This window comes from Diabrotica undecimpunctata, chromosome 10 (assembly GCF_040954645.1).
Source record: "Diabrotica undecimpunctata isolate CICGRU chromosome 10, icDiaUnde3, whole genome shotgun sequence".
Taxonomy (NCBI): domain Eukaryota; kingdom Metazoa; phylum Arthropoda; class Insecta; order Coleoptera; family Chrysomelidae; genus Diabrotica; species Diabrotica undecimpunctata.
In genome coordinates, this window is record NC_092812.1 from 11811523 (window position 1) to 11832938 (window position 21416).

Consider the following 21416-nt stretch of genomic DNA (forward strand, 5'->3'; position numbering starts at 1 on the left):
ATAGAAAAATAAAATTTATTTTTATAACTTATGGTTTATTCCCAAGAGATATTAAGAAAGAAACAATAATTAAAGTAAAATAAATATATTAAATTCTTACCGAATCTAGTACAGCTTTTCGTAAATTTTTCTCCATATCCAACATCACCAACATATCATTATAAGTAGCAGCCGCAAGGGTATAATCCAACTGTGAGGAAATTAATGACATTTTGCACACTACTTCATCATGGGAGAAAACACAGTATCTTCTCAAATTAGAATAATGCAAAACACATTCTCGGCCTATACTTAACCAATCTGCCGGAGCAAAATTGACAGCTTCAGCAAAGTTATACCTAAAACAATCATTCTAAGATCTCTAACTTAATAAGGATCTTATAGTTACCCTTGGTTAAATCCTGCATGATACGCTCGAGGAAACGTTACTATAAATTCACCAGCATATTGATTCATTTTGAATACTTGAATACCGTTTTTCATTAATATATTTGGGTTCATGATTGTAACTAATTGGTGAAGTAAATCAGGTTGGGCCTGAAATAATTCTGGTGCTACGGACTTCATCGTTTCTTCAAATTCTTCTGCTTGTGTACCAGGAACTCCGTACCAAGTTTTAGCTTCTCCCCAGTGTAAATAATTGATTGAATAGCTCCAATGATCTTCATTATGCCAACAAAACGTAGAGAAACACATTCCAACATACATCCAAGGCACCTGAAGCAATAAAGTTACTATTATATTTACAAACATAAAAGAGCATTAACAATGGTATTCCATTAGGCTAGTTGTTTATTTTGTAATCAGTCTGAGGTCAATAAAGCAAATTTACCTTATGCTTTATATATAAAGCAAATATGTCTATTATTATCCATAGTGTCATGTGATATGTCGCTATACGTTCAATAATAACTAAGGCTATGTGTAGTGCCCTTTTGTTAGTCTCTTTGTTTGTTTTTTCTATCTAAATATATTCGTTATACTCTCCCCTTTTATTTGCTATGTCGCATGTTAGGATTAGATTAGTTGTTTATTTTGTATACAGCCAGAATCCTTTTTGAAGTCAATAAATCAAAATTTGTCTTAAAGTAAATCTATTTTTATCTATAGTGCCCTATGATATCTCGTATGTTACTATACGTTCATTAATAATATAGATAGTGTGTAGTGCCCTTTTGATAGTATACAAAGATGAACCCACAACACAGGATAATACGAAAATTCGTATACAAAAAGCCTTTGCTAGCATTGGATCTGAAATGTGACAAGACGTTCGACAGTCATTTATTAACCGTATACGACTGTGTCTTGAACATTAACATAATGGGCAACATTTTGAACATTTATTAACATAGTAAATAAGGCATTTGTAAATATAGGTTAGTTATCAGTTAGGTAAATATTATTTTGTTTACTACTAAATACTACTAATTTTTACTATCATACGTTTTATTTAATGTTTGATAATTTGATTTATATTAGGTTAGGTTTATAAAATTATGTTATGTTGTAAAACACGGGGTGTTCCATTAAAAAAAAGAGAAAATTTTATATTTGAAAATAGTGTTAAAAATGACACTACACTAGAAAAACTTTGACATGTCATTTACATTTTTATTTCGAATATTAATATATAGGGTGTTCCATTTACAAAGACACAACTTTGGTTCATTCCGTTGTTTTGTTGTATGTAATTGTTGTAACAATTTTAAATTATATACATACGTCTTTGATATACATTCAATAGTCAGAAATACGTATATACGGTTGCCTTCCATCGATATACCATTTTTGGTTTTCTGTTTTGCGAGACATGCCATTACTTTTTACTTTTATTATTCACTCGCATTATCCTTTTCCATTTGTTTTAAACGTTTCAAAGTTTGGCATTCCTTTCCTCAGGTAGCTGTAGCTTCCTCCGTGGTTGGTGTTAGTTGTTGCCCTGGAAACCATCAGGGTCTTCTAACTCTAATGCCACAAATTGGTTGCATTGTTCCTGTATTGATCCTTTCCCAAGTTAATATGCTCCTTTTCTAACTTGGCTGCACCGTACTGAAGACGACCAATAGTCAGAAATACGTATATACAGTTGCCTTCCATCGATATACCATTTTTGGTTTTCTGTTTTGCGAGACATGCCATTACTTTTTACTTTTATTATTCACTCGCATTATCCTTTTCCATTCTATATATATATATATATATATATATATATATATATATATATATATATATATAAATATATATTTATATATATATATATATATATATATATATATATATATATATATATATATATATATATAAAGAGACAATTAGCATTGTCTCTTTTTTGGATGATTTTCGTGTTAAAACGCGACAAAACAAAAAACGAAATAACTATGTTGTCGTAACCTAATTACAGGGTCTTAAAATCGGGACATTGATACTTGGTAAGCTGTCAAATTGGTTCTCACTCATCACATTACAAAATTGTTCTATCAAAATGGGTGCTCTGTTCAAGCAACGTTACTCGCGCCTTGCTCATTTTACGGTCTCCATAATCAGCCTACTGAGGGGACTCGATTTCTCGTCGCTCACAAGAACTCAGCCTTTCACACACCACTACTTAGCAAATTTTGTTTCGTGACTTACGCCTGGCCCTGTAAAAAATTCAACCGACCCAGGAGCTAAAGGTAAACGACCACATACAACCACGTGTGTTCGCCTATTGGGTTCTGGAAGCAATGAATTGGAAACTAACCCTAATTTTCATCGAAAAATCTTCAGCCATGAGGCCCATTTTGAGATGAATAGGTACGTTAAAAAACAGAATTGTCCAATGTGGGACAAGACCAATCTAGATGAGATCCAAGAGCATCCAATGCATCTCTAAAGTCATTGTTTGGTGTGGATTTTGGGCTGACGGCGTCATCTTTCCATATTTCTTTGAGAAAGACGTTGGTCAGGCCATCACCGTCAACGGCAAGTGCTATAAGTAGATGAGTATCAACTTTTTCTGGCGTGAATTGGATGATATGGACACCAACGGTATTAGGCTTCAATTGGACGGCGCTACGTGCCACACAGCTCATGTCACATCGAAAATTTTGCACATGCTATTTAAGGGGAAAGTCATCTCAAGTGGAGGTGATGTCCACGATTTTTTTTAATGGCTCTATACTTGCTGTTTTGTACAAAATTAGTGAATATCTGATAATGTTTAATGATGACACCACACTTCGCCATGTGTTATTCGTTATGTGCCATATTGCCATGTGTTATTCGTTATGTGCCATATTCGGTCGCATAAAACACACTGTGGAGGACTTGAAAGGACAAGCACGCCGAATGTATGTGGTTGTGGTTATCTCTCTATATATCTTAACATAACTTTAGTGCAATTCTCGTTATTCTTGAACCATTAAGTCGACAAATTTGTGTGTTTATATACAACTATCTTACGTATTACTCTTTGATTTGTGGTGTACATACTGTGAAATGGGGTGGTTACATGAAAAGGTAATGAGATTTCTGGATTTATACCAGATAGAGCCTTGATGACATGGCACAACAAGTATTGGTAAATTGCATTTAAGTAAAAATAAGTTGCAACGAACGTCAATACGTCCACATCCATTTTGGTTCTGCCAAACACGCATGACACAAATATTTGGCATGTTTGGCCAACCGGCACAAGTGTGGAGTAGCATATTTGTTATTTGCTGACATACAAATACTGCCAAACCGCATAACAAATAAGACATAGCGAAGTGTGGTCCGCCATTATGTAAACCACTTCTCGTTTCACTACAAGTATCTTATACACGATTTGCATTTTTTACACAAAATATATTCGTATTGTTTTCATAATTACACTACTTATTAATATCTATAAAATAACGATTTTGATATGAATTACTGTCCAGCAAGTCCGTCAACTTTAAAAGTTCATTTAAAATATAAGAATTCAATTTCTAGTTTTTTATGTCATCATTGTAGTAAAAAGAATACATACTTTCATTCCGGATATGTCTGCGTTGATGTGGCCTAGTACAGATCCTTCTAAAACTGGTAAATTATTCAAATTCCAACCGGATTCCGCATACTTTTTTTCCATTTCAGATAAATTATCAGATTTGTTTGTAGGGAAACCAGATCCATGATCCATGGTATGCAAATCTGCCCCATATTCAACTGTCACATCTTCATCAATTGTTGACACAATTCGCCAAAATTCTCGTTCTACTGTTTCCAGTGGCACTTTCTGTAACAAAAATTATACACGTTAGTTGTTACATATCTTTTGGGAATAAATCTCAAAGTTGTAATATACCTGTTATTAATATTTTTAACTTCTGATATAAAACTGTTTCCAAATACAAATTAAAAAATAAATAAATTATTCTGTTGTGTTGTTTGATGGACTACCTAAGCTCTGACGTCACAATGGGCGGGAATTTTAGAAACCTTTCCAAACATTTCTAATTTGTGCGTATTTGTCCATAAGAAGTTGGAAATATTGGTTTTTTAAATCGTTTGAAGAATAAATAAAGACTTTTGGTTATGAACATTCATTCTGTGCGATTGGTATTATTTGTTGTTCGTGAATTTGTGAGGTAAGAATATCAAAGGATTAAAATATTTACAATGAATGTTCATATTTTAAGGTTATGTTATGGTTTGATTAAAACTTTAATTATTTTTTACTGCATTTCAAGTTGTTTTTATCGGAGTTATTACAAAATTATTCAATAAATCATTTAATTTATTTACGAAGTTAAAAATATTTAAATTAATCTTTTAATATTTTTTAAGTGCTAGTGATTTTATCCCTTAAAAGACTAAATATATTCGTTTTCTCGTAGTTTAAATAGTTAATAGTAGTTTTGTTGGCATAACTGAAAAATTCAATAATACTGGATATCTTCAACACAACAAAAACTACTATAACATTCAAAAAACATTTTTTTAAACACTAATTACGGCAATTTGATAGAACTGTTTCCACATTACAACTTAAACTACGAGAAAACGAATATCTTTAGTATATTAACTATTATTATTCGTCTATATAATATGAATATTTTTCAACTTCGTAAATAAATTCAATGATTTATTGATTTATTTTGAAATAACCCTGATAAAAACATCAACAAAATACCTTAAAATATAGTAAAAAAATAATTCAAGTTTTAATCATATAAACACCTTAAAATATAAACATTCATAGTAAATGTAAATATCTTAATACTTTCATATTCTTACCTCACAAATTCACGAACCACAAATAATACCAATGGCACAGAATGAATGTTCATAGCCAAAAGTCCTTACTTATTCTTCAAACAATTCAAAAAAAAACCAATATTTCCAACTTCTTATGGGAAAAATACACACAAAGTAGAAATGTTTGGAAAGGTTTTAAAACTCCCGTCCAATGTGACGTCAGACTTAGGCAGTCCATTGTCACAAAATCTAGCCAGGCAGACGGCGACGGTGCCGAATTGTGAGAGTAATCTGTAAAAGTGAGTGTGTTAAGAATAGTTTTAAGTTCTAATCTCTAAGATTGTATAAAAGCAAAGTCTTTCGGACCGTTGAGGTGAGAAAGCTTTTAACGCTATCTAAGAGACTTAGAAGGAGAAGTAGGTCAGTTTATATCGTTGGGTAAAGATAAAGGAAATGATGAAAAAGATAAGTGAAAAATTAGATAGTATTGAGGAGAGAGGTATAAGAATGGAACAAAAAATAGATAAAGTGCATAATGATTTCTAGCTAATGAAAGTGGAAATGGCAAAATTAAAAGCCAAAAATGTAGCAATAAAATTAGAAAATAAAGCACACGAAAAAAAAAATAGAAAAGCTACAAAGAGAAATAAGAAAGAAAAATATAGTATACGGTGTAATAGAAAAAGAAGGTGAACAAGAAAATGATATGAAAAATAGAATAAAAATATTGCAATTAAAATCCAAGTTCCACTAGTGGCATTTACCTAAGTAAACATTACTCCAGGAAGATACAAGACTAGAGAAAAATACGTAAACAACACTTAAAGGAAGCAGGAGAAAAGTGTCGGAAGGCATCGCTAAATTATAATAAGCTAAACATATAAGAAAAAACATACTGTAGAAAACTTAGGATATAGGAGACAGCAAACACTAAGCGATACTGTGAATACTACAGCATCTCAAGGAAAACCTACAGGAAGAACATATACTGAAATATCACCAGGTGGTGATGAAAAAAAAATCAGAAAAATAACAAAAATAGCCAAGAGCACAAAAAAACACTGGTGCAAAGAAAAAAACTGGGATTACATGTAAAAGTGGAACATAGGAAAGAACAAACTACTAGTATCACTAAAATAATCCGGCTAACGAATATGGAAAATGTGTCTATGGGATTTAAAAAGAGTGTAGAAAAAAACTTAAGAAAACGATGTTGGAAAAATGATGACGAAACTAGCACTGAAAGACAACAATGAATCAAACATAAGAAAAAGAGATAGAAAAAGAAAAAACAAGAAGAAAATACAGTAAAACTAGGAACCTGCAAAGTTTGTAACGGTAAGCGGCACTTTTCATCTTTTTCTAATCTTTTATCTCCTTAAATGGAGATAGCTTATTTATTTTCGCCTGTTAGATAGACAATTCACAACGCCGCTACCTACACGCATAATTGTCTATATTTGGGAGTTCTGACTGTATCGGAAACCAATACTGATTCACGTAACAGTCAAATTTTGGGGAAGGAAATCGGTTTCTGTTACTATAATTTCGTTAATGTAAGATTTGATTCTTGTCCAGTCATCTGGACAACTTTTTTTATATATATTCCTTTTGCCATTATTTAAATTGTATTTCTGGTAAAATGTCTTAGTTTCACTAATAATCTTCCCATTTAAAAATAAACTTATTTAATATTCAGCTTCCACTTTTACTAAAATATCACAAGTATCTCAAGGTTAACTTGAAACAATATAAAATCAGTTTTTGTCGGAGACGTTTTTTCATTTTTGTCCATTCCTTTTTATTTCAATACCCTATAAAAAGCTTTTTCAAGTGTGAAAAGAACAATAGAGTAAATAAGAGGTTTGTTATTTAGCCGACCAACCCAGGCACTGGAATCAACTTTGTTCAAACATTATTGAGATCAGGGAAAATGGAAGAGGTAGCAAGAGAACTGCAAATATACAGAATCGCCATAATAGCACTACAAGAAGTGGATGGAAGGGAGAAGGAAATATTAAAAAGAAAAATTACACAATATACTACTCGGGAGAAAACAAGCAAGGGAAAGATGGTATAACATGTATGGTCAACAATAAGATAATAGATAAATTATAGAATTCAGAGCTACAAAGTGACGAATGTCATACATAAAAATAGAAAACAAACAAGCCAATATCACAATCATAAACATTGTCATCGCGTGTCTTAGTCTGTGGACCAATGAGCACGTCGATGTGCATCGCCCCGCCTTGAATGCTTTCCTATTGGCCAATCGACCTGAAAATTCCAAAAATATTATGTATAAATGTCAATTTCAGGCCAAAAGTCAGTTCCTTCTCGAGTCTCCTTAAATTCTAGGGCTCTCCTGTCGGGGCTCTGCCCCATTCTACTACTTACAGACTCTGCGGCTGATTCTACTTTGTTACAAATGGTGTTGTTATTTCGTCATGTAAGATATTAAGCAGTCTTTCTCAAGGCTAGCTAATATAATGCACGCATAGTCCTATCTAAAACAGACAGAAGCAAGGGATACTTCACTCATCTATACACAAAGCCCCTTGCAGAGCGTACGAGGCAGAGAGGCGTTGTTAGCAGTTGTTTTTTCTCCCTGAGACGACAACAGAAAATATATGCACCCACAGAAAATAACACCAGAAAATGATAAAATTGAATTATATGAACAACTGGAAGAATTATATGAAAAATTACCCAGAAATGACTTGGCGCTAATGGTTGGCGACTTCAAAGCAAAAGTAAGCAAAGAAATCCAAAATCAGTAAGTAGCAGGGAAAGAAACTATTCATGATAAGACAAACGATGGCGGAAGAAAATTATACTACCTAACAGAATAACAAACGGTTACATTATAAGAACAAACTTCATTCAGAGAAGAGAACATAATGTAACATGGCTAATACTTGACACACCAGATGGTAATCAGATACTAATATCCAAAAAATGGAAAACAATAATGCATCACTTCAGATTATATAGAAGAGCATACGCAGACACAGACCATTTTCTAGTATTGGTCGTAATAAAAATGAAGGTAATTAAAACAGAGAACAAGACAAAAAAAAATGTAACCTGGAAAAATTAAGAATGCAGGAACTAAGAGAGAACATCCATTTTGAATTCAGCTGAGGAAGTGCTAGGACAGAGGGAAATGAAAATAAGGAGAGAACATCATTGAAATGAATACAAATAATAAAAAGAAGTAGCAGACCAATGTTGCAAAAACAAAAAATGCTGTAGATAGAAGAATTGCTGAAGGAGCTAGAAGACAGCGCTAAACTATTTGGATACCTAAAAGCTCAATAAAGAAGGAAAAAGATTTACTGATTAAGAAGGTCACCAGATGGAAGCCAGAAACTGAGAGACCCAGAGAGAGATGGAAGGACCATGAGACATATGAATGAAGGTGATCCTGAAAAGGAGTGAAAGAAAATTATAAGGAAAGCTAAGTCATACAACAACCTTTGATAATACACAAGAAGAATGCTGAGTGATTCACCGCAATAAGCGACTCAGAGAGATCTAAGTAAGAGCGGCAAACATTCAATCAGGAATGAAGGGCCTCGATGCCGATTACTTACATTACTTTACTTCTATTCTGTACATGCTAGCAGACGTAGCAGTGTAGTGATTTGCATGTTGATGTTCTCCCAGAGTTCTGAATGCTATTTCGATTCTTGGCTCTTCATCTTTGTATAGTTTAGGTTCAAACATCATATACACAATTTTTTAGTATACAGGTGACGTCTTCATTTTTAATTTCATTTGCAAATATTATATTTTTAGAAACAGATTTCAGTATGTGTAACCAAATGTCCTACATTCTGCTTACAACAAAATTTGTATCACTTAGTAAAATAAGTCGGGCTGGGCTGTCTTAATTTTCCTCTTTTTTACTGTCAAGTTCTTTGAAAAATACTGTCGTTTATTATATAATTAACGATTATATAAATATATATTCGTTTTACATGATAAACAATATTTAAATCAAACCAAGCATTAGATCTCTTTTAACTTTACAATCAACGCAATAATAAGACAGGGATAAAATAACTTTGCATCGAAAATAACAGAATAGGATCGATTTTTCTATTTTAAAATTGTATTTCGGGAACGATTTTAATATGTAGCAGTCTAGACTTTCTTAAATAATCTTATTTTTAATTTACGTGACAATTTTCACAGAAACTATTCAAAACCGGCAAAGACGTTAGCGAAAACAAATTTAATCTGAAATGAAAGAGGAAAATATAAATAAACACTTATGGCGAAACAAAACGTATATACTTACATGTACAGGCATATTAAAGTAGTCAGACTTAAACTGGTCAGCCATATCTCCAAACTGTTGAAGTGTATACTCTCTCTTTGCTTGCTCGAATCCAAAAGCTTCCATAGGCTTCGAAACTTCTTCGGCCACACATTTCGGACACCTCCAATCACCTGCTGGTATTTCCAGAAGAGGGGGCATTAAACAAAAGGTATGGTAACTGTCATCACAACCGTCGCACAACAGCATGTACTCTTCATCATCTCCACCATTGCAGTTGCGACATATGTATCTTGCTAGCTGTAATATCGAGACAACGCAAATTTAGAAAGATATCTGCAAAATTTGTCCCCTATACTTTCGAACTGTACATAAAAATAAAATTAGTCTAGGTTGTTACACTATTAACAATAAATTATAGGACGTCTAAAAAGTACGTAGAATTATCCTCTTTGTTATAGTTAAGAATCAAATTTGTAGGCAATAATTTCTCAAAAATGTGAATGCGATAAAACGACGGCACCGTTGCCAGTTTGTGATGATACGATATTCTAGCAATTTATATTTTAATCATTCACACGCAGCCAAATTATCATAGATTAATGATCGTTTTGTATTCGTTAAGGTATCTAATAAAATGTATTTAATAACATCAATAATATCAGCTCAAACAGGCCCTAGAGGCCCAAGGCTTCAATGATTTTCTTCATTTCTTTCTATCTTGTGCTAGGTTTCTCCAGTTTTGTACTCCTAACAATCCTAAGTCTTCTTTTAGCGATTCCATCCATTTTTTCGTGGTCGTCCTCTTTTCCTTTTTGTGCCAGCTTCAGTATTTATTAATGTATTGGGAACTCTCCCTTCCTGCATTCTAGCTATGAGTCCGACCCATCTTAGTCTTTGAACTTTCGCAATGTTTGAAATGTTTTTGTTGTCCATATATTTGCATTATTTCATTATTTGTTGTTCTTCTTCAGATATTTCCATCTTTTATACCTGCATATATTCTTCTGAGCAGCTTTCGCCCCCATCTATCTAGCTTCAGTTCCTTGGTTTTGCTTAAGATCCAGGTCTAGCTAGCATAAAGCACCGTTGGGTGGATAACCGTTGTATATATTCTTCTTTTTGCTCCTCTGGATATTTTCTTTGATCTCAGCATCTTATTTAGGGTTCCAGCACTTTTACTACCTTTAGCCATTTTTTTTTAGATTTGTTAAGTCTCTTCATTTCTATTTGTTAACATTAATCCCAAATAATTCATCTGTCCAACTATCTCAAAGTTATATTCCTTGTCTAGGGCAGATACTTTCCAAAACTGTCCTAAATATTCATTATTTCCTATCATTTCCATATATTTTGTTTTCTCTCCATTTACTTCCAGCCCATACTTCCTGGCTGTTCCTTCTAGTCTCTTAAAAATTCCTCTTAATTCTGTTGGTCTTCTTGTTATTAGGGCAAGGTCGTCCGCGTATGCTACGCATTGATGTCTGTGGTGGTAGATTGAGCATTTAGTGTGTATATGGCTTTCCCTTAGAATTCTTTCCAGTATTAGATTAAAAAATTCAGTAGATAGGGTGTCATCTTGTCGCAGGCCTCTAGTGATATTAAAGCTGTTAGAGACATGACTTTCTATCATAACTTTACTTTTGGTTTCATTCAGAAGGGATTTAGTTAATCGTACTATTTTATCCGAACTGTCAAAATATTTTAATGTGTCGATACATTTATGTCCCTTTATTGTGCCATATGCTGTTCGGAAATCAATGAACGATATGTTTAGTAAAAGATTGAATTCATATCAACTAGCCAGGATCTGTTTAATTGTAAAAATTTGGTCTGTTACGGATCTATTTGCTCTAGAACCAGCTTGATATTCACCCAGGTTTTCTTCAATGTTGGCATTAATTCTATTCCTGATCGATATAGTTGGAACTTTATACGTTGTGTCTTGTAATGCTATATCCCTATAGTTTTTACATTCCGTAACATTTCCTTTTTTGTATATTGGGCATAGCAGGGCTTCTCTCCACTATTTTGGTATTTGCTCTTTGGTCCATACTTCACGTACCGACTCCTGTAGGCTTTGGTCACCTTCTTTTAGGAACTCTGCTATGATGCCATTTTCACCGGCTGCCTTATTATTTTTTAAACTCTTTATTATGTCTATTATTTATTTTTTGTTAGTATTTCATCATTGTTAAACCGGTTTATTGTTTTTTCTAGTGGCTCCTGTATTTGATACGATGAAGCTATTGTTCTTCATCGGTGTTTAATACAGTTTTAAAATATCTGGCCCATCTGCCTAGTTTTTCGGCTATTCCTCCTACTAAATGTCCGTCCTCATCTTTATAATATTTCGGTGGGGTTTTATATTGACTTCATTCTCTTTTTATTTCTTGGTTTGTGACTTTGTTATATACGAAATTTTCTTCAATATTATTGAATTTTTCTTCCTGGTACAACTTTCTTTGTTCTACATATTTTCTTTGCCTTCCTTCTCTTTTCAGCATATAGTTATCTATTGTTGAAATTATTCTTCTTTATACTATTGTTTCGGGCTGTATTCCTCTCCTCAAGCGCTCTCTCAAAATCATTATCATACCAATCTTTTTGTCTTCTTAGAGACGGTTTTGGTAATGCTGACTGGGCTGCTTGTTGAATTGTTTCTCTGAGTCGTTCCCACCTACTGTCTATGTCTTGTGTTACTTCCTGCCCTGATAGTTTCCCCTTTACTTGTTCTTGGAATTTTTTCCTAATTTCTTCGTTCTGCAATAGTATACCACGATACCGTATTAGCTGCTGGCTATTCCTCTAGTATATGTGGGCATCATTTGTTCCATTTTTACTTTTACCATATAGTGGTCTGAATTTGCATCCGCTCCTCTATAAAATCTACTGTCTCTAACGGCCTTTATACGTTTCGCTTCAATTAATATATGGTCTATCTGATTAACTGTTTGACCATCTGGTGATATCCAAGTACCTTTATGAATTGCCTTATGATCAAAATATGCGCTCACAATACGCATATTATTTTTAAAAGCAAATTCAATCAATCTTCTGCCATTTAGGTTGCTGTCTCTGTATTTGTTCAATACAAGTAGCTTTGACATAACTTCATATCAAATTTTCCGTACGCCATTGGAAGACCTACAATAGCGCTGAAACGTCACTATTACTTCTAAGAATTTACTGCCAACAATTTCGATTCCCGATTACATTTTATAATTGAACACAAACTGCTTACCAATGAAGACGTTTAGCTTGTTGAATAAACTAATTTTCAATATCAAATAGTTTGTTTTCGAGCTCTATTGACTGTAAATGTAAGTTTTGTGAAAATATAATTATTATTTAGTTTAATCACTTATTCCTAAATAAGCAGCAGTCAGTTCTAAATAAGCAGCTAAACATGATTCACATTTTAAAATATAATTTTTCCAAAAGTATTAGACGCTGTTTAAAATTTAAAGACTATATTAAGGAAAATTGGAAGAATTTTAAATGGCATTTTACTCCTCAAATGCCACTAAAACATTTTGGGGTATCTCTTATCCCCGCTTGGAGGTGAAAGTAGCGGAGTCAAAATACCGTAAAAGAGTGTTCTTTTTCATATACGTATATATTCATATAGGTTACGGACCATGAAATAAAACTCAGTATTATACGAAATTGTGGATGCATTTTAAACAATCTCAAACACTTGGAAAGGCAAATCGGTATCATTTCGCTGTTTCTATTTAACTGAAAATATTCCTCTTTTCTTAATATTTAGTAAAAGTTAGTAGACACAATCCCACTAAAAAACTTCAGTTTATGGATCAATATTTATGCTATCAAAACAATAAAAACTTTTAAAGTCATAAGCTTAGTTTATTTATTTGGTGGATATATATAAGTTAAATTGGATTTGGTCAGCGGCTGCTGCCCTTTCAGATAAAAAGCAGTCGGATTATTGAATATTTGAAGGTGACAATCTAACACCCTTTAATAAATAACGACTGGTTCCTGCTTTTTTCACAATGTTGACACAACTGCTAATAAATACCAGTAAATATACAGAGTGTGGCACGACAAGTTTTGATTAAAAGTAATGGCGGGTACAGTTATGTTAAAAATCTGAAATTACGAAGCTGTGGGTTTTGGATGACGCTGAGTTGAAATAGGCTTTAACGGAAGAACAACAAAATTTGAAAATTTTTGATATTTTGAGTTAATTACGTCACAACCTCTAAAATCTCACTATCTTTGTAGTAGAACATCGACAGAAATGTAATTAATGAAATCGCCGCTAGAGGGTAGATATGTCGTAGTTCATTTTCTGCTTCTTTGAAGTTACTAGTATCTGTCAGGGTCGTTTCAGTCACCGAGAGAATTGCATCGTGTTCATTTAAACAACGCCGTAACTGTTATTCGTGCCACGTGCTAGTGCATTTTGTGCCTCCTTTTAGTAGAACAAAGACGCAAAGAAGAATTGTGCCATTATTACTGCAAATTCATTACACATTTTTGTGTTTAATTATTGGACAAACGTCGTAAGTACATTTTGTGTCATTGTCGCATTGAAATTATTGCTTATTACAGAAGCCTAACTGTCTTTTCTGTTGTTTCTTCAAATATTTTTTATTTTTAAAATTTTTGCAAAATGTCTTTATACAAAACAGTAAAGTTGTAATATAAAGCAATCAATCTTTCTAGGGTCGTTTAAAAGAAAAGAAAAATGAGCCGCAGTAAATTTATGCCGCAGCTAAGGAAAATTTTCAGTGTTCTGAATGAAAATGATCAAATACCTAATACACGCTTGTTTGAAACAGAAGAATACCACATTGTTCAGGACCTTTTATCAACGAAAATAAAACTTCGAAAAATAGAAAAAAAAAGTTGATTGCGGAAAGAATGATTCGGAGGATGAAGGCAATTTATGGGGGAAGACAGTGATGAGTATCTACTGTTAGACGTGACAGACACCTCAAAAAAGGAAAAAAAAAAAACGTATGGGAAAACCAGGGGGTGGAACAAGACTAAAGCAAGATATTAAAAAATGCTGGAAAAGCGTATATCTCTAGCACAGAAAAAGTTGTTAAAGAAAAGACTATGAAACCGCCCTGTTCTTTCAAATTCATCCTTAACCTTTACGCTCCTAGCGTTAAATATATGTAACGCAGAAACCGCTAAAATCTTCAGCCTGAAATTCGGGGAAGTGATTCTAATTTTAACTAATCTATTTACCTATTACTTCTGGCATGAGGGACAAGGGAATAGAGGCGCCGCATATTGATTTTAAATAATTAGCCGGCCAAAAGTCAAATTTCAAAAGTAACGTTAAAAATTAACATCCTAGAGACAAATAATGGTTTTGTCTTACAAGGTTTTGAACAAAAACTTACTGTCCTCACTCCAGAACTGTGCACCGCGCAAGCTTGTACGTGCGAATGCGCGCGCAGGTAGCTGTTCGTAAAGTTTTGTTCTCTAAGCTCAGTAGTCAACTTTTTAAAAAATGTGATATTTTGTAATATTCACCATATTTTTTAAAGGAATTGTGAAGGAATCGAATAATTCAGGTAAGAATCAATATTTCTTGAAATATTTAAAGAATGTTTAAGAAATTTAGTTATGTTCTTGTCTCCTCTCGAGGAACACTGTTGATTGGACAAAAAAGTACTTAATTCTTTTAATTATAATATGCATGAAAATAGTGACCCCCAAAATGTTTTTACGACCAAATGAAGCAACCAAAGATTTTGATATTTTAAAACGACGATGGAAGAGAAGTGGTTAAAAGTCTAACAAAAAAAGCAGTATTTCAACAAACAAATAAAGATTGGTTAGACGGAAAATTTAAACTGGTAGAAAACCAACAAATGCGACCAGGTTGGCCTTTTAAATCATTGGAAGACTCCAGCGAAAGGACGAAAAGAAAAAAAAAAACAGAAGAAACACGTTATTTGCTTGATGGTAAAGTTATCGTTCATGCAGAACAGACATTACAGGCTCGAGGAAAAAGAATTGCTTAAAAAATACTTAAAGAGGTCACAAACTCTCCAACTCGTGCAGGGAAATACAGAGATGCGTACAGGAAGAATTAGATAAAGAAGACATTACTGCTCTTACACCGTTGCAACCCCTAGTAATGTTTGTTAGAACCGATTTAACCAACCGACAATATGAAATTATTAGAATAACAAATAAATCATTTTATCCTCTTGCTACCACTTATTGTTAAAGGAAAAAAAAACAATGCTACCCGCCCACGGATTGCATAAAAGTTACAAGAACTTGCCTATAAAGCAGTTAACAAAGTTGAAGAATATGCCAAGAACTTAACAAGTACCGAAGTTGTTTTGCACGGTAAAACATCCATATTTGAACATGTCTTCAAGATGATGGCAAGGTCTGTAATGCTACAACCCATACAAAATCTACAAGTCGGTGTTATATACGCGGATCGACATCTAAAGGCTTTAACAATCTGACTCAAAAAATAAGTACAAGGTTATCAAATTTGGTCTGTCGGTATTACATGCCAAGATCAGAATGCTTAAAAGCGTTTGGCGTATAAATTACCAATAAAAAAAGGATGTAGAGAAGAGAATTGATGAAGAAAATGAGTTAGTGCTCACTCAAAAGACGTTCAGGGCAGATTCAGAAAAAAAAACTTAATTGTTAGTCGACATGCCAAAAGCCAATTTCGGAAACACTAATCACGGCAACACTAGCCGAAGATTCTTTGAAATCCTGAATTAGCTGCCGATATAACAAAAGCTAAGAATACGCATTTTTGATTATACCGCGAGATTTATGCACGAAGTTCTCGAGGAATGTAAGTCAAACCAGGGCCATTTTTCCCTGAAACAATTCAAAAAGCTGTTACCGGGTGACCCGAATACTGAGTCTGATATGTCAGACACCGATGTTTGAGGTATAAATAAAAACCTGTATATTTTTTGTTCATTTTAAAATTTGATTTTTTCCATGAAAAGTATATGGCAATTTTTAAAAAACAATATTTTCCTTTGATTTGTATGAGTTTTCTTAGAAAATGTGTGTAAAATAATTTTGGCCGCGTAAATCCATTAAATCGACGTATGTGCGCCGTGGAGATTGGATCATGTGTGCTAATGTTCATTGAACAAATAGCTAATACCTATGCTGGTAGCGATATTATCTTCTACTCAATTGTTGAGTCAGCAGAAGAATAGGTAAGATGCAATTAAAATATTTGTTACCTATTTTTTACAAGTTAACTTAAGTTGGTTGAATCTTTTACAATACTTGTTTGTTTTTAGGTTTGTGTTTAGAATGTGTCGATATACAGTACAGAAGTTTCAAATAAAATCGATTACTCACAAGTTTTTAATACATGGTCATACGCTAAATGAAGGCGATGCTGCCCATAGCGTTATAGAAAAAACCATTAAAAAAGCTAAAAATGCGGGACTTATATACGTACCTGATCAGCTGGTATTTTTGATAAGAAATTCAAAGAAGAAAGGAAACCCATTTAAGGTTCAGGAATTGAATTACAGCGATTTTATTGACTTTAAGTCCCTTATAAATGAAATGACTTTCAACATTCACAGAAACATTAATGGAGATTAATTAAAATACCTTCTATAAAACAAATTCGTTTTGAAAAAGGTAGTGATGTATTTTACTACAAATCAAGTCATAAACAAGCAACTTGGGATCAAGCTCCTGTAACGACAGCCAGAAACACATGGTCTTTAGAAGGAACTCGTTAAATGACATTGTTATAAAACCAGCACACTAAACTGTCTATATCGGAAATCAAACAATGAGATTTAAAATCTCTTTTGGTCACTAACATAATAATTCCAAAATCTTACGAAACTTTTTATAATGGTTTATTTTAATCTCTAATTGGCTATAATAAAACTTTTTTGTTTCTTTTCGCATCGTGTTTTGTAACAGGTTTTAGTTTACTTTTTAATTTTAGTTTATTTTTAATAATTAAAACTTCTTTAAGTTTTGATTACCATTATAACTTGTTGCAAAAAAATGAATATCTAGAACCTGTACTGCTTTAATATACGATTTTTTGGTACTACATGTAGTATTTTTAAGTTTATTTTTGTTCTATATTTTTTAAATCAAATTGGTTAATTAAATATCATGGGTGTTCAAAAATCTAATATTACATAAACAATAACAAAAATACCAAAATTTTTAAAACAATTCACTAGAACAATGACGTAATTGGGACTGATTTTTTTACTTATTGCAGCTCTTCAGATTTTTTGTATTTCGTAAAATATTATGAGATACTAAAAACTACAAAAGTCATATTAATATAAAATACCTAAAAACAGTTATAAAGGTTCTAGTAAATACCCAATTTATTATTAACAAGCAAATATATTCACTATAATGCGATTACCGAATAATTATTATTTTGTCATTTAGGTAATTTCGTTCATGTTCTTACGGAGAAGCGACTATGTTGTCCTGAATGTGGCAGTTCTGATTATACCGGAAGTAGACGTCAACTTTGTTATTTTAAATAAAAATTAATATTTTTTATTTTTTTTTCGAATTCTCCATGAAATTGTAGATAAAATTTGTATACTCATATATATATACAGGGTGGTCCTTAAGTAATTGTACAAAAAGAAACGGTAGATTCTACACTTTAAAATATTACGATTTAAGCCAAATTGCTTTAATAAAATGTTGATATTTAGAAAGATACGGGGTGTTAAAGTGCAAAATAAAAGTTTTATTTTTCGCTATAACTTTCATGTTTGTAAACATTTATGTATAAAAATTTACAACTGGGTACTTTTAAATATGAGAAATTATAATTTGATGCACACTTTGATGTAACTGATAGAGGGCGCCACTTATGCCACATATGTGGTATAAATTTGACCTTAACTTTTTTGCTCTTTAAGTTACCTGTATTTGGGATAAAAAATATTAAAGATACATTATTTTAACAAAAAAAAGGTATACTTGTTAATAACTCCAAATCTCAAGAGTTTTCGAGATAATCGCATTTTAAAAATCAGCTGCATAATTCTGATCTAAGGCAATTACTCCAGGCAACGAAGAAAAAATAGACAAAAACATTAATACTTCTGAATTTTGGTAAAAAATACCTTTAACTAAAGTTAATCGTTAACGAAATATTAAATAAAATAAATATATCAGCAGGATAATTAATAATAGGATTTGACAAAATAAAAGAATAATAGGATTTTACATAAATCATTTTACGTTAAATTAAAGTCATAATCAAAACATTTTGTTTACAAACCAAATTAAGAAACAGTTAAACTAAATAACATAACTTTTTGTCAAAGTAAGTGTTCGATATCTCCACCATTTTCTTTAATTAATTTGTCAATATATTCCATAAAAGATCGTCTCATATTAAATAGTATCAATTGTTCTAAAGAAACTGCTGCAGTATTTATTTCTTCCCATAGTTGGTTGCGAATGTTTATGAGATTCTTATAGACACGTTGTTTTAATGCGCCCCATACACCAAAATCAAGCGGATTAAATTCGGGGCTACGTGGTGGCTATAATGTATAATGGATGAATATATCGATGACATTACTTATTTATATGATTATGTTACAGCTTACGAGTAACTATAATTACATCTCGAACAAATGGACTATTATGATTTACTAACGAACTAATATCATGCCGAACTAAATTGCCTGTGTGTTTACTATATTTATAACAATATCGGTTATTAGGACAACGATGATGTTTTTGTAAAATTGCTGAGTCTTTCAGGTTAGATTTGTAGCAAAAGTATTATGAAACAGGACACATATGTGTTATTCAATACCTGTGCTCTAGTTTCTATTTGTCCTAATAAAAATGGGTAAACAATTTACATAATGTACAATAAGTATTCTTATTCAATATCTCACCACATTGCCAAGGAATATGACTACCACGACCAATCCAACGTTCAGAAAAGTTGTATTTAAGTATTTCCTAACTGCCTTCTCTCTAAAATGTGGTTGTGTACCATCTTGCATAAACCACATGTTTTGGGTTTTTAGCATTTTACAATAGAGAAAAAGTAATACAACGTCATTATAGAAACTTAAGAAGCGATAGCAAAGGGAAATCGTAAACATGATGACAGCCAACGTCTGAATACGGATACGGCACCTAAAGAAGAAGATGAAATATCTTTTCTCCAATAAGACATTTAGCACATATAACAAAGCATTTTGTGATGCTACATTACTATCTTCAAGTTGTTTTAATAAGAATAAACTATGAATTATGCTTATCTACAGGTATTCAGTGCTTTACCGCACAAATATCAAACTAAGAATTATCGTGCAGCTGACTTATAAAATACGTTTATCTCGAAAACGGTTGAATTTTTAGGTTACTAACAAGTATACCTTTTCTTTGTAAAAATAATGCATCTTTAATATTTTTTAACACAAATAGAGATAACTTAAAGAGCAAAAAAGTTAAGCGCAAATTTATGCCACATATGTAGCATATGTGCCGCCCTCGATTAGTTACATTAAAGTAAGTATAAAATTATAATGTATCCTACTCAAAAGCATTCAACAGTAAATTTTTGTCCAAAAATACGTACAAACGTAAAAGTTATAGCGAAAAATAAAATTTTAAATTTCCACTTTAACACCCTGTATCTTTCTTAATATCAACATTTTATTAAAGCAAGTTTGCTTAAATCGTAATATTTTAAACTGCAGAATCTACGGTTTCTGTTTGTACAATTACTTAAGGACCACCCTGTATAAGTATTTTGGAGATATTTCGATTTTTTTCAAAAAAATACTAGTCTCTATTCTCTCCCCTCCCTCTCCATCCCCCTCTCCATTACTAACGAGGCCAGTGACGTAAAATTGCCCGTTAAGTCCATATGTCCAACTCATTGATATTTTATACAGGGTGTTTTAAACTTAGCCGCCATCATGAACAATTTAAATAATTTATAAGTTGCTTACTTTAAATATAACACGGTGTATTTTATTTTTAAGCCAATTCGTTTGGTACCGGTATTCCTATACCTCAATCCAACCATTTTTGAGATATTTCATTATCTAAATTAAAAAATTTAATATTAGTAAAGGGTAGTCCATGATTTCCATTATTTAAGGTGATATTTTATTATATATAACCGGAGATATAACCGGAACTGCCACATTCAGGATATTATATTTCAACTTAGCGTCATCCAAAACCTACAGCACCGTAATTTCAGATTTAACATAACTGTATTCGCCATTACTTCAAATCAAAATTTGTCGCGCACCACCCTGTATACAAGTAACATTTACCATTGAACGAGATAACTGCCCTACATCATACCTCACGTTTTCGATTTGTGCAATTAATTCGTAAGAAATTCCAACATAGGAATCATCCGCATAGTAGTGAAGATGTCATGGTACGTAACCAAATAACTGTTTTTATGTAATATCTACTGACAATGAAAAAAAGCAAAAGATGGGCTGCTAGATATAAAAAGATTATATTTTATAGATAACGTATAAAAACAGTTGATAATGTAACTTATTATTATGTGCAAGATTATCACAACATGTACATAACAAAATTACCAACAGATGGCAATAGTGTCGTTTTACGTTACCAAATCAATTGATCCGTTATGCGGAAGAGCGACAGTTTTAATTTAATTCGCAAACGAGACCGTTATTCCAGTCTTAGTTTTAGGAAATATAGTCATAACACAAAAAAAATGTCGATAAGGTACAACACGTGATTTTGTACAAGTACGTCATAAAAAAAATTGGGTCGTTTGAAAACAAATTGAATGTGATATTTGTGTCCTGTAATTTTCAGTAAAAACGTCATATTGATATATATGTCTATTTTTCGTAAGAATGTTTGTGAATTTTAACTATATTTTAGGCTTGCTTTAAATTAATTA

General features: G+C 32.3%; 1 protein-coding gene across 2 annotated transcripts in view; it reads right to left on the reverse strand.

The window, feature by feature from the left end:
• LOC140451582 (lysine-specific demethylase 5-like) overlaps nt 1-21416 on the reverse strand; it is a 94683-nt gene that overhangs the window by 17819 nt on the left and 55448 nt on the right. For both annotated transcript variants that reach the window (XM_072545419.1, XM_072545417.1), the window contains 4 exons: nt 9518-9796; nt 3998-4246; nt 389-717; nt 101-338 (listed from right to left, as the gene is read on the reverse strand). In XM_072545419.1, the coding sequence (XP_072401520.1) occupies nt 101-338; nt 389-717; nt 3998-4246; nt 9518-9796 (1095 nt within the window). The remainder of the gene's footprint in view (nt 1-100; nt 339-388; nt 718-3997; nt 4247-9517; nt 9797-21416) is intronic.